At 42.5% G+C, this 14,076-nt stretch overlaps 1 protein-coding gene across 4 annotated transcripts in view; it reads right to left on the reverse strand.

The window, feature by feature from the left end:
* Positions 1–14,076, reverse strand: part of sun1b (Sad1 and UNC84 domain containing 1b) — a 29,991-nt gene that overhangs the window by 3,422 nt on the left and 12,493 nt on the right. For all 4 annotated transcript variants that reach the window (XM_080044121.1, XM_080044119.1, XM_080044118.1 and 1 more), the window contains 16 exons: positions 8,945–9,142; positions 8,126–8,373; positions 7,316–7,579; positions 6,707–6,841; positions 6,358–6,486; positions 5,676–5,759; positions 4,658–4,768; positions 4,378–4,497; positions 4,139–4,232; positions 3,446–3,504; positions 2,648–2,850; positions 1,945–2,223; positions 1,747–1,839; positions 1,087–1,181; positions 856–1,000; positions 97–411 (listed from right to left, as the gene is read on the reverse strand). In XM_080044121.1, the coding sequence (XP_079900247.1) occupies positions 97–411; positions 856–1,000; positions 1,087–1,181; positions 1,747–1,839; positions 1,945–2,223; positions 2,648–2,850; positions 3,446–3,504; positions 4,139–4,232; positions 4,378–4,497; positions 4,658–4,768; positions 5,676–5,759; positions 6,358–6,486; positions 6,707–6,841; positions 7,316–7,579; positions 8,126–8,373; positions 8,945–9,069 (2,499 nt within the window). In that variant the 5' untranslated portion in view covers positions 9,070–9,142. The remainder of the gene's footprint in view (positions 1–96; positions 412–855; positions 1,001–1,086; positions 1,182–1,746; positions 1,840–1,944; positions 2,224–2,647; positions 2,851–3,445; positions 3,505–4,138; positions 4,233–4,377; positions 4,498–4,657; positions 4,769–5,675; positions 5,760–6,357; positions 6,487–6,706; positions 6,842–7,315; positions 7,580–8,125; positions 8,374–8,944; positions 9,143–14,076) is intronic.

Genomic DNA, 14,076 nt, shown 5'->3' on the forward strand with positions numbered 1-14,076 from the left:
ACATGTGGTAAACAACAAGCTCAGCTTAGATTATGTGTTTAAGATGGTAATGCACAGTGATGATGAATGGCGACAGTAGACTTTAACGTTCATTACCTCTTCAGACAGCCCCTCAGCAGCGGCGGTGTGCTGGACAGATCCGGTGACCGTCTGAATGATGGTCTCAGCTCTGGACTCGACGTGGCCCAGGGTTTGAGCCTGGTTATGCTCCAGCTGCACGGACACGTTCTTCAGGATGCTCAGCTCCAGTGAGGCCAGGGCGGCTCGCAGGTCGGGCGTGCTGACGTAGCGCTGAGACAGCCAGTGGATCAGAGACTCAGGTACCTCTCCCTGCTCCTCTCCTGACCCACCACTGCCATAGAACAGAGCCCGCAACTCCTTACGCACCTGGGAGGACACCTCGGCTGATATCTGGGAAAAAGGCATACAGTACATAGGAATCTAATGAGTAAGGGAATGTATTTGAAGAGTTAAGGAAAACCTTACTAATTACAAAACTGCACATTTGGTAGGGCTGCTGGATTATGGCAAAAACCATGATCGCGATTAATATCGAGATCACAATGATTTAACATAATAATAGCATTAACTTTGGAAACATCATGCATTTAGTAACTTTTTATTTGATTTGTGTATTTCCCTGATGTTAGATATAGTTCAACTGTAAAATAAAAACACGACCTGGCTCGAAGGCTTGACCTGTCTTAAAAAACATTAACCTGTAAAAGTGGATTATCTTATCGTCATAACTGTAGGAAGTGGAAATTGCGATTAAAATTCAATTAAATTGTACGGCCCTAACCTGAGTTCGATAATACTGTAAAGCCCGACACAGAAGTCATCTGTGTGACTTACCGTCGCCTGCAGTGTGTCCAGCTGATCACACTTGCCCTTGCAGCCCATAACACCCTGCACGTCCTCTCTGATTTTGCCCAGCTCCGTCTCAAGTCTCTGCACCTCCACCAGCAAAGCATCATGGTCCTCCTGCTTGACACCCACACTGAGGGAAAGACAGAATCTATGTGTGAGCTGACAGTCTAAAAGAACAAAATGTGACTTCATTTTTTTTCCCTCTGTTCTTTGTACCTGACAGGAACGGTGTGTACTGCTGAAGTTACAACCTCTTCCTTTCTTTCAGTCTTCTTCTCGTGCTCATACTGCTGTTGCTTCTGCTGCACCAGCTACAACACAGACAGACCAACACAGTGTTAATAACAATGAGATTAACCCAGGAACACACATCCATTAGATATGTGATACAACACCATTCTATCTTTGTATAAAAGACTTAAAACCTGGCACGGAAACCAGATCCGCCTGTTCATGTTTGTCCTCGCCTGCCTGAGCTCGTCAGGACATTCTTGTCAATTTTTTAATATTGTTGCTGCTATGGTTGTGGAATGTCATGCCTCATATAATGCCATTGTAACAGTTTTGTGTGCAATAAAAATTAGACTCCAGGATATGTATGAGAGCCCATGTTGTCTGTTCTTTGTTAATGTTGACCATTTGACCTATACATGCTGTGCTTTATAATGGTTTATAGTAACTTATACTTATTTGTTGCATTAAGGAGGCCAGTAATAGACTATTAAGATTATTCTGGTATATTCTGGTATCGGTCAAATAATAAAACATTTAGATAAATACAGCCTCTTGCCAAAATACTCCTTGCATTCAGCAAACATTTGTGTCCATTGCAGTACAGTGGGTTTTCTATGTGGAAAAGCAGTGAATGTGCTGTACCTCAGTTTTGGTAGCCAGAGCATTGAGAAGCAGTTGTAGATCGGCCAGCCGTAATGCCAGACTCTCTTCGTGCTGTTTCTGCTGCTCTGCATTCTGCACAGAGGGTGGGATACATGGTACGAATGTAAACTTTTTTTTAAAAGTAACATTATACTTGTAAAAAAACCTCACTCAAGACTTATCCTGAATCTCCCCTACCTGTGCCCGCTGTGTGTTCTCCTCCTGCACCAGCTCCCCCTTCAACACGCCCAGCCTCTGCTCCAGCAGGGAGGACACCCACAGTCCCAGGCTCTCTCTGTCTGTCTGCGTGTGGAGCTGCTCCTTCACACTGCTGTACAGACCCACTACGTCCTGGTGACGCAGCTCCTGCTTCTGGTCCCCCTGCTGGACACGTTCCCACAGCAGGGCTAGCTGGCGCTCCACACGGTCCAGTCGCTCCAAATCCACACTGGAGACCACCACGGGGGGGACGATCGACTGAGGAAGGGAATGAAAGAGGATGTGACGCATGGAAATGTGTTGACTGCATGACAGCCCTGCATTGCACCAGACACACGATAGAATAAAGATATTATGTGTGCATTTAAGGAAAAAATAACTTATTAATGTGTAAAAGAATATGTTAATGTGTAGTAAACATGAGTCAACATTTAATTATATAGTCCTTTACAGTCCCCAGCAGGTGACCAAAGTGCTTTACAATCAAGGAAACAATTAAACCTTATATTATATAAAGTACAATCAAAACAGCTTACATAAAAGCAGGAAGAAAATGTCACAGCGCTAACTGTTTATACAAAGCCTTTCAAAATATGTCTTGAAACATCATATCATAAGTTCACAATCAGAATCACTCAATGATGTCTAAAAATTATGCTTTTTTTCCCCCTGTGAATCTTACCGATGCGTGCGAGACCGGAGTGGCTGGAGTCTGTACAAGTGAAGGCTCTGGTGGAGGGACGGGGACAGAGGCAGGCACCGGAGCAGAAGCCGGCATCATGTTAGACACCATGGCGAGGGGAGACGTAGGACGCCACTGGGTCAGGTTTACGGCTGGGAGGTAGGCTAGCAGGGCAGCAGTGGACGGACCCCACCACCACCACACTGCACAAAGAAGAAAGACAGTGAGTTAACAACCAGGTCGTTTCCTCATAACAAACTCACAATGTGAGCCAAAAGCTTGTTCAAATCTTTCAGAAATGTATTTTAAATTCTAGTCAAGATACAAAGCAGGATTCATTCTGGGTAAATGTGTATAAAAGTAACAGTTAGAATCTAGAAATGTAACAGTTAATGTAAAAGTGCAGCAGCAAAAACATGGCAAATCTTTACATGACCCCTGTTTCCCTTATCTTTAAATTGACATTGGGATACAAACACAAAATACATAAGTAAATGAGTTAGACATAGTTCACAAAGCAACCAGAGAATTAATACACACATTTTTTTTGTTTAATTTCTGTGCGTTTTTGTGAGCGGTGCTGAACCACAGAGTGAAGACGCTCACTAGAAAGCCCAGAAAGGCTGACCTGAATCTGGTGCCGATACGCAGCTTTATATGCTCTGGGGAAGCGTGCTGGTTTTGAACATCTACAGCCTCACTACAGATTGGTCTTTTTCTCTGTACATGCTCACTAAATGGGTTACACTTGGGATGAAGAAAAGAGAGAGAGAGCACTGCCAGGTCTTATACACTCACAGAGGAGGAGCAGAAGGGGCAGGAGGAACAGCAGGAGCTTCCAGAGTTTGGGAAGGCATCTGAAAACAGAGGCACACACACTGGGTCAGATAAATGACAGGAATACACATAAAGTTTATTCAAAAGAGACAAGAACCTTTATGAATCAAAACTGTGCAAACTTCTGAAAAGGACAACAAGCACTGATTCTCTGGACAAGATGTATTGACCATTATCCACAAAGCACAGAATACATCATTATAGTCACTCTCTAGTTTGCTATGTACCTGGTCTCAACCAACTCATGAAGGAGTTATCTGACTCTTTAGCTGCTAAATGCTCCACTATGGTAGCCTACTAGCTTAGGTACTAACTGCATTTGTTGCAGTCAGTTTAGTGTTCAGTAGGTAGTGTACCATGGGGGTTTTAGAGCTTTGTCATTAAAAACAGTTGCCTTGTGTGGCTGAAACCCAGGCTGTGAGAGCATTGAGAGAGAGAAACATAACAGTCCAGTAGCAGAGCAAAGCTGTGGGGAGCTGCATTTGAAAGGTGACAATTCTCTGTGGGTTTGTCCCTTTCACACTGTCACATTGTTTTAACATCATCATTTGATACATTGTTATTAAATACATATCCAATATATTCACCTTAAATGTTTGTGTGTTGCAATGCATGATGGTTCAGAGAGAAAATAAAAGGGGGTGAGGTTCTTACTGTGTCAGAAAGAAGACGTTGAGGAGAGTCATAAGAGACACCAGCTGGTACCATCCTGTTGCAAGAAACCACAGCAGTCCCCTGCCTGCCTTCACTGGACAGATTAAAATACATATATATTAAAAATCACATACAAAGAATGACAAATACAATGTGTTGCCAGACCATGTTGCCCAGGAAATAAGTAGAGACTGTGCATACTTCCTTTAATAAGAGGGGGAAAAAAAGCTAGCACTAACCTGGAGCTGCCAGGAGCATCCAGAACAGTGAGAGCAGCTTCTGCACCGCTGTAGCAGCCCCTGAGCCCAATGATTTGCCTGCTCTCACTGCACAGTAACCTGGCTGCAGGAGGCAGTAACCTGCAGGACAAGGGGAAAGAGGGACACATGTTTATTGATTGCAGCAACTGTATAACAGATTGACTTACAGTGTAAACGTGGAAGTACTAAAGAAACCCTTAACAGTGTATCAGTGTATATCTACAAGCTGTCATGGACATAAAGTGAAGTGCTGGTTAACCTGTGTAAGCTAGGACGCTCCACAGAGCTCCCGCCAGGCGTCCAGGCCTGGAGGACTGTGTGAGGAGGACGGTGTGTGTCTCAGAATGCTGCTTCCCTTTACAGTCATCACCTGTGTGCGCCGACATGATGGAAAGCAGGCAAACACAAAACACACAACACAAAAAAAACAAACAAAAGAATGTGTAAATGAATGAAATTAACATGGCTGATAAGCATAAAGACAAAAAGCAATACAAATCTGCAAATAACCAAAGCAGCAGCATTTAAAATGTATGTGAAACAGCAACACTGTATGTGTATATATATATATATATATAGAAAATACTGCATGTGATGACAACATAAACAGCTGAATGTATGATAGCGCTACGAGAGGTGCTGGACAGCCAGTTCACTTCACTGTAACTTTTAAATGATTAGCCTATTGATAAAACAAGCATGGACATTCAAAATCAGTAAGCGTTCTTCTGTGTTTGGGTGTCATTCATTTTCATTTATTTTATGTCCTTTTTTAAATAAACGTCTTTCTATATTTGTTTTATAATGCCAAATGTAGGGACTATCTGATCCCTCTGTTTAACATGCATTTATTCTGTTTGTATTCAGTTTATATGGGTAAAACTAAAAAACAATACTAAAAACAGTTGTTACTTAACTACCGGTAAGTTTATTTATGTTTTGAATGATAATAACTTGTGCTGACTTGTTGGTGTTGGACTGGTCCCTTGGTTTGGGGAAACAAGTTCATTGAAAGAGAAGCATCTGCGGGTCACACCGGTCAACAGGCTGCTCACTATGTAAAGCAGTTCACACAACCTCTGCTCACTAGTCCCAACATAGGTCACGCATAGAATTAACTCTTGTCAATCGCAGCTACCACACGAACACATACTGAGAGCAGAGATAAGAAGCTTCGTACGTGGGGTCTGTGTGTGTGTGTGTGTGTGTGTGTGTGTGTGTGTGTGTGTGTGTGTGTGTGTGTGTGTGTGTGTGTGTGTGTGTGTGTGTGTGCTTACACAGGGAACCATTGAGTTTAAGATGTGATGCGTCTTCAGTCACCAGACCCTTCACATTCATGCTTCCACAGTAACTTGAGTGAGCTGCAACACACACACAACACATTTATTTGCATAACAAAACTCATGTCGTGTGAGAACATTTAAAGGAAACAGAGAAGAAGAAGAAGAAGAAGAAGAAGAAGAAGAAGAAGAAGAAGAAGAAGAAGAAGAAGAAGAAGAAGAGAAGAAAATCCACATATCGCGCCAGTCTGACGGCTCTGTGTCTACAAGAAGGAAATGAGAGTAGAGGACACATGGGAAAAACGGCTAGAATCAAGATTATAAAATGTGCTGAAACGAACGTTTCCAAGTTGATCCAATTCATTTATAGCTGTGAAAAGAACCAACTTAAATCAGCAGTATGTATGTATGTAGTTTTAATCTTGTTTCTAGTATACGTTCTCCTTCGGAATAAGAAAGTGTGTCTCTTGGTCCATAGAACCAGAGAGTGAGAGAGATGATAAAGAGATCCATCAAAGTCCATTCAACTACATATTAATCCTAAGAAGAGGCTTCTTTCCCTTTAAACAATTACAGTACAAGTTTAGGAAGAAGAGAAATGGTGACAAGAAAGTGCATTAATAAAGAGAGCAGCGGAAGAGGTCAGGAGCTGTGACCCATTTGCAGTAAGGGCCGGTACCTTGTGCTTCATAGCCATTGGCCCTGTGGCCCATCACCCTGTGGAGAGTGCTCTGCTTAAACAGCCACAGCTGGGACAAACTGGATGACACCGCTCGTCTCAACGAGCCCCAAAACGACACAAGGACACCTGGTGAAACACCCACCCGGTACAATCCCCGTTAGAAAAATGGAAAATCTGCCCAAAATCTTGTCAGTAGGTGTTTTTAATTATTTTTTTTTAATTAAGATCACTGAGAGTCTTGTTCTGACCTGAGCGACTCAATTCCCACCGCAAATGACGGGAGAAGAAAAATAGAGAATGATGGACGAATGAATGGGGAGTAAAAAGGGTCTTGTTGTATGTATACCTTTTCCTGTAGTGCTTTTGGCCCTTGAGCCCAGCCACAGCACATTGTTGAAGAGCAGGGTGACAAAGGACACGATGGGAGCCAGGGCTCGTTTGCTGTAGCGCACACACGTGTTTGACATAGACACCAGGACACCTGGAGAGAGAGAGACAAACCATTACCAATTATAATCTCATGATCACAACTGCATTAAAAGTAGGAACATACTGGCCTTTCAAAGCATTTCAACCTTAAAGGAGCACTATGTACACTTGGGTGTGAGCATTTTCCAAGATATATTGAATAAACAAACTTTCCTCACAGGAGAACTGGAACCGGGGAACACGTGTATTCTGTCTGACGTGGAACCAGCTATCTACTGAAAATGAATTCCTCTAGCCTGGCTGTGTGGTCATTAAAACTAACTAACACTGTTTGAAGTTAGAAAGCTTCCTGAAAAGATGCTGTTTCACTGTTGTTGTTTACGGTAGCACGGCCCCCACTAACTCCAGGCTCCGAACATTTTAACAAATCCCCCTCCCCTGAAACTGCGTAGTGCACCTTTAACAAGGACACATGTGAAGAACAGCATTCTCCATTTCTTTTCCGTCCAACTCATCAGTTCCTCACCTGTTTTGCTCTTCCGACTCCTGTCTCTGGAGTATATGCTTGTGAACGGTGACGAGGAGAAAGCGTCTGAGGCGGCTTCTGCAGCCTGACATGAGGATGATGATGATGATGAAGAGCGTGTGATAAAGGAGTCCGTCTGATGGGAGTGTAGAGAGCAGTCTTTGCAGATGTAACCGTTGGCGAGCGAGGCGTGGGACTTTGACACGCTGACACTGGCGTCACCGTTGACACCCGATGAACAGTGGTCATCGCCCGTGTTTCGTCCTGGGGGAGAGAAGAGAGCAGCAGGTGATGAATAAAACAGATGAATAAAAACACATTCATTTTAAAACGCATAGGCAAATAGTTATATAGCAAATATATTACTAAGCAAGTACTATGCTATTGCTTCATTCACAACTTATTGTCTGAGATACACAGAGCAACAGGGAACACCTACAGTAGTGGAGGAAGTAGTAACAACCTTAACTTAGGTAAAAGTAGTAAAAGTAGCAATACAATTATCTAAATAAATACTCTGTTGCATTGTTCAATTTTACTTTCGTATATTTTTATAATTCATTATACTAGTGCAATTACTTTCTTGCTATCGATAATAATAACCAGTTGATAACCTGGATTGCTAATGTTAGCAAACTAAATAATAACACTTCAAACTAAATCAAATGTATAAATCTAGGCTAGAATAAGGGTACATTTTTTTTTCAGGAAAAGTTACATTGTATATCATGCATGGTGGAATTCATTCTACAAAGGTGTATCAATGACTCTATTTTTTGCAAATGCATAAGGTCATTTTCAACAACTGACCCCAGTGTCCATCCACAGAAGTAAAGGTGGAGGTTGTGGTGCGTTGTCTCAGGTTGGACTGATCCAGCATGGAGGTGAGCAGAGTGGCATCAGACGCTGTGTTGCTCTCCTGGATGATGCTGCTGCTGCTGTGGATGGGTGTGCTGCTAACAGCTGAGAAGGAGAGGTTCTTCATCGGTGTGGCGACTTGACTCAGGGATAAAGACAAGGAGCCGGAACTGGCTTGCTGCTTTCTGCTGCGCACCGTTCTGGGAGAGAAAGGACAGGAAACATTATTATGGCGCCAGTTCGATTGCATGTACAGTATACGAGTATGACAGAGAGACATGTTGAGACCACTTAAGGCCTTGAGCGATCATGGAGCACCAGTTAGTAGGCAAGTGTGTCCCACGTCTGTAAACATGCCAATATCCAGTGCACTTCACCAACACCGTGTGTGTACAATGTCTTAACTTGTTTGAAGCAGTATCCATATTCAGTTAAGTATATGGCATCATCAGTCCAGCTGTTTAGTTCAGTTATTAATGTATCAACACTACGAAAAATTACAGGAACTCTGAAATTTGTCATCAGGGAATGTCATAAATCTTTTTCTTGATGACAATGGTAAGAATGATAAAGCATATCTGACATTGTCAAAAAATATTAAATTATTTGATTGATTGATTTGGAAAAATAGGCTCATTTCATAATCAAAGGTCGATACCGTTTCAAAAAAGCAGGCCGAGTCCCTTATAAACAGTAGAGTTGTGTACTACCAACTGGATTTAATTGAAAAGTTGTGAAGTGCTGAGCATTGTAATCCATGTCTATCCTCACCGTGTCTCTCTCCTGGTACTGGTGCTGGTGTGGCTGGTGCTGCTGTGGTTGTGGGAGTGTTCAGCCAGGCTCTCGGTGCCATACTGACCAGAGCCCGTCTGCAGGCGCAGGCTCCGTCGAGACATCCTGGGGGACACGTACACGGCAGGAATATGATGCTCCTTCTCAAACTCCAACGCTGCTGTGGAGTAGCTGGAGCTGAGTGAGAGAGATAGAGAGAGAGATAGAGAGAGAGAGAGAGAGAGAGAGAAGGAAGGAAAGAGTGGAGCAGAAAGAGCGGGAAAGTCAGAAAGAGAGGGAGAAAGAAGAGAGGGAGAAGAGGTTTATTGAAAAGAAGGTATTGCGTAAGAGTGAAGTTTTCTTGTGTCTGCCACAGGGATATTCAGGTGGAGACAGACCTCTAACGACTTATAACCTTAAAACAACACAGAACGGGGATATCCTGCACTTTTCAGGATGTGTGTTTCTTCTTTAGATAGTCAACTTCAGTGTGAGTTTTCTTGTTTTAAACAAAAACAAGCGATAAAAAAAGGAACAGTCAGTCCGTTCAGAGAGCTGTGATAATGCTGTTGTTAGGCCAAAACAGGAAGTGACTCACACCCAAGGGACGGAGAAAAGAAGACAAAAGAATAGGCACAGAGCGTCTCTTGAACGTTGGACTGGAACAAAATGAGCCTGGTAAACATCACAAATACTGCAAGTAAGCTGTAAAAAAACAACAACAACAAAAACTATTCCCCTCCACTCACTGCAACCCCAAAGCCAACATTTGGTAAGTGGAAACACACCAGGAATGTTGTTCAATTTTGACTTTGCCATGCGTTGTGCAGCTGTGACTCACACTGCCACACCCACTTGGCGAGAGTAGGCGCGCAGAGCCAACGCCAACATGCAGCCATGATGACTAACACGCAACAGGGCAGCACTCTGTAGAATGCACTGGAATCATACACAAAACTACAATCCTTCCAAGATGGTTGTCAGCCAAACACAGCTAGAAAAAATACAATAACCATGCCCCTCTTTCTCTACAGTGGCAGCAATCAACAATCAATATAAAATCAACCCGCTAAGGTAATATTGATTTGTGTTTACTTACGATACTGGTATTTTTGTTATGGTTTTAGACTGAACTGAAATGACCTGACCACCACGCTCCATTTTCTTTTGCAGACTGTCTGTGTACAATCCTCAGCACTCAGCATGTGGCTCAACTGGGTCAGGCAGAATGACTCCCCAGACATGATGCAGGGGAGGGCGGGTGAGGAGGAGGGGCCAAGCACTTCATCTGTCACTGGACAACAGAGACTTAAACTTCCTGATTGAAAAGGAGGGACTCTCCCTGTATAAACACAAGAAGTGTTTGGTTTTAAGTCCCCGTCTCTGGCTCTAGCACAGCAGCTATTACATGGAGGCAGAGTCTTGTGCCCAGGACAAACTATAGACTGAGTAATAGCAGCAGTATGTACAGTACATGCGTGCATGTTGTTCACTGGCCCTCCCTCTGACTCTCAACCCAGAGGATTACACGCCCACTCAAGAGCCAATTATGTGCTTTCGTCCTTGTTTTACCTCCGGCCCGCTGTTCCAACTGGCTTTTCTCTCTAGTCTCTCTCCATCTATATCCTGTTGGTCTGATTTTGACCGTGGCTCAAATCTACTGTCGAGCGTTTGCCAAGTAGAGTGATTGTAAGTGCATGTGCTACTTGTTTAGGGCCTCACTTTACATGTTCTCATTTGGAATATCTGCTTCTTTTTTTTTTTTACTAAAATGCACAACACTACGTCAAGTTGTTCCAACACTAGCAAGCCATCATCCTTTGGGTTTAAGTCAGGTAATTTCAGTTCAGTATAAAATGATAACACAATACCAGTAATATGACCCTGCCCTTCTGTCTTGAAGTGAAACCTATGAGTGGAAAATCAAAAAGGTTACAGATATGATTTAAAAATTGTTTTAAAGCCAAATAACCACACAACGCTTTTCAAACAGTGCAAATCTTCATCTATGCTCCTGTGCCTCGAGTGTGTCTATATTTGTGTGACACACCCCTTCTCCAGTCACATATCTAATAGGAAACATCTGGACCATGAAAAAAAGATCTCACCCAGGAGTAAAGCCAGCTGTACCATATGTACCAATTCAGCACTATTAAGCTCTCAAAATCATTTGAGAAAGGGCGGTATGGTATTAAACCAGCACTGACATTAGTGCTTTCTGCACGTAGCATTAGCAATACTAACTTATTTCACCTCCAAAACACTACTTAAATAACCCATAAACATCCAACATTCATGTGCAACTGAAGATATCAAGAACAATTGAGCAGTCACAAATATATCTGGATCAAACTGTAGACCATGTATCTTCAGTCCAGGTGCTGAATTGCTGTAGAGGGATAATAAGACATAGACACTGTATTCAATACGTATATAATATAAGATCAAGAGGTCATACAAGGACAGCTGAGCATGAAGAGGAGAACATGGAGAGACTGTAAGCTTGAAGTGGAGTGAGGAAACAGGATGCACCTAAACAAAAGTGGGCTGCCGCATATCAACAGAACAATCAACCTCCCCTCACATTTACGTCACTGCTCGTCTGATTCTAATTTGAAATTCAAATCATGGTCCATGTCCGTGGGGTAGTGCAGACTTGGAGTGCGTTTCTGTGTTTGTTTTTTCAATGCATAGTTTCTAACATTGAATAATCTTTATTTAAATGGAGAATGACCCAATTCATCCAGTGTGAGTCATGAATACAGAGAGAGCACGATACAATATTGTATTGGCAAAACCCACAGTTATTAAAACCTCATACAGTTTGCCTCCAGGTCTCATCCTGAGCCAGAAGCCCTTCGCTGTGGCATGTCTCCAGGTGAATACAAACACACACGTTGATGGGTTTATCATATCAGAACATGATAGTTCAGGATTCACTGGTAAATGTCACTGACTGAGAGCCTGGGGGCGTTGAGACAGTGTGCAGGGCAGGGTGCGTGTGAGAGAGAAAAACAGGCTTGTCTGTCTGTGTGTGTAGCCTTCAGCCAGGCACATTAATGTAATCTGCTGCACTGCCTGGCAACTCCTCACCACCAGTCACAAACCTTCATTTGAACAAAAACATCCACCGAACATTCACCTGTCTGGAGGGCACAGTAATGAACGTGTGGATATTGTGGTTCTAGAGAGATTGCACGCCCTGCCCTCCTTCAACAAACTAAAATAATGGTTTTATACACAATGTTTGAATACTTCGTAAAAACTCTTTTCAGTTGTTGTGGGCATCCAAATTGATCTGCGTGCTGTTTTCTGCCAGGCAGCTCCCACGGCCCACACCAGTGATAAAAATAGAGACGGACACTGTGCACTGTGCTTTCAGAGCAGAGAGAAGAAGACAAAGATAAAGAGACACAGACATACGGTATTGAGAAAGAAGACACTGACATTCAACATCCTGGAATCTCTCCTTACATAACACCAAAGCCTTTGATACTCTTCCCACACTCAGTGGGCACTGCCGGCTCTCTTACAACACACAACCCAACCACACAGCCAGCTGCTTAGAAAGTGTCCTTTTTGTTATTAAGCAGAGGATGATGCAAAGTACAACACTAATGAACTACTGGCTTCTGGACTGTTGGTCACACAAAAACAAGACATTTCAAATAATTGGGCTCTGTAAAGTCATGATGAGAATTTTCTAATTAATGTTCTGACATTGATTAAACCAAAAGATGAATCAAGACAACAGTGTGATTGGGGTTTCCTGAACCCGGTGAACTCTACAAAACACGTTTTAAAGAAATACTCCAAATGCCAAATATTGGAGAATAATCAATGCCTCAAGAACATTTGACATTACTTCAAAGTGCACATGCACAACTGAAATAGGATGAGATCTTGATGTGTTTGCATGACTGAGAAGGTATCTATCTATCCATCTATCTGTAGGGTGGGGGGAGGCACTATCATAACAGCATTTGCTCTGTACAGGTTCGGCACAATATAAAACGCTTAAGACAACAAGACAGTTAGACTCTAGGGCTCACAGCAGCTGCACAACCGACTGAGTCAAAACCGGCTCGTCATCATTTCTTTCAGATCTTTCCATAACAAAGAAACAGCAACTCTATTAACATGGCTATTGGTGAGTAGACACCTCCCGCAACATGTTTGGTTTGCTGCCACTTCTGCCTGCTTTGCATAGTGTATGCAAAAACAGAGATCCCTTAGCAAACGCACAGAAAGGACACAATGACACATCAAGTTTACATGCAATGACATTAACATCTTTCTTTACCGTCTACACAGCATTAAAAAAAATGTTTAAAGAGTTAGAATAAAGCCTTTCTGCTAATTATGTTAAAAGCATAGAAAGTATTCTTATAAGGAGGACACTTGAAGTCTTCTTGAACGAGCCGAACTAGTAACAGACTTGCAAGAGCAAATGCTTCATACAACACTACCATTTGTGTGTGTGCGCGCACACAGACACACACACTAAAAGAAACCATGTGGGTTGTAAATCTCAGCATCAAAACAAAGTGTGGTTAGTAAAGCCTTGTCAAATGCCTGCCAGAAACCTCACACGCACAAAACAGAAGGAAAACGTTTTTATAAGACAATGGGGGCTTTTTGAAACCCCTAGGAGGAGCAAGAGCTGCTATTTAAAGTTACTGAAAAACATTGGTTAGTTAGCCATTAAGAGTGCCCTGCTTGCCTTGGGTAAGACTTATCAGAAATGCTTGTCCTGTAATCAAATGGAATTAGTGTTTTTTTCCTCTCCTTCCTCTCTATACATATTATGATATATGGCAATATTGCAAAGCACCAAACACATTTGAAGGATTGGGATACTGTAATTCAGCTGAAGTAAAGTGATTACTGTATCACAAATTCCCAGATATGTATTGAAATCTCCTCCCTACGCCACAGTGGAGAAAACGCTGTGTTTACTGAAATTATACTAACTTCACCCCACCCGGAATTCAGCTGTGATGAGTCTCTGTAAATCTGTGTGGAAAAAAAATACCAAATCAGAAGACAAACATAGCACATTCTGGCTATCCCATTTCCTCAAAGCGTTACAGAGTAGAGAAAGTCTATTCCCCTGAGGTGCTAAGGCCTAT

The sequence above is a fragment of the Ammodytes marinus genome (assembly GCF_949987685.1).
Source record: "Ammodytes marinus genome assembly, chromosome: 16".
Classification (NCBI taxonomy): Eukaryota; Metazoa; Chordata; class Actinopteri; order Uranoscopiformes; family Ammodytidae; genus Ammodytes; species Ammodytes marinus.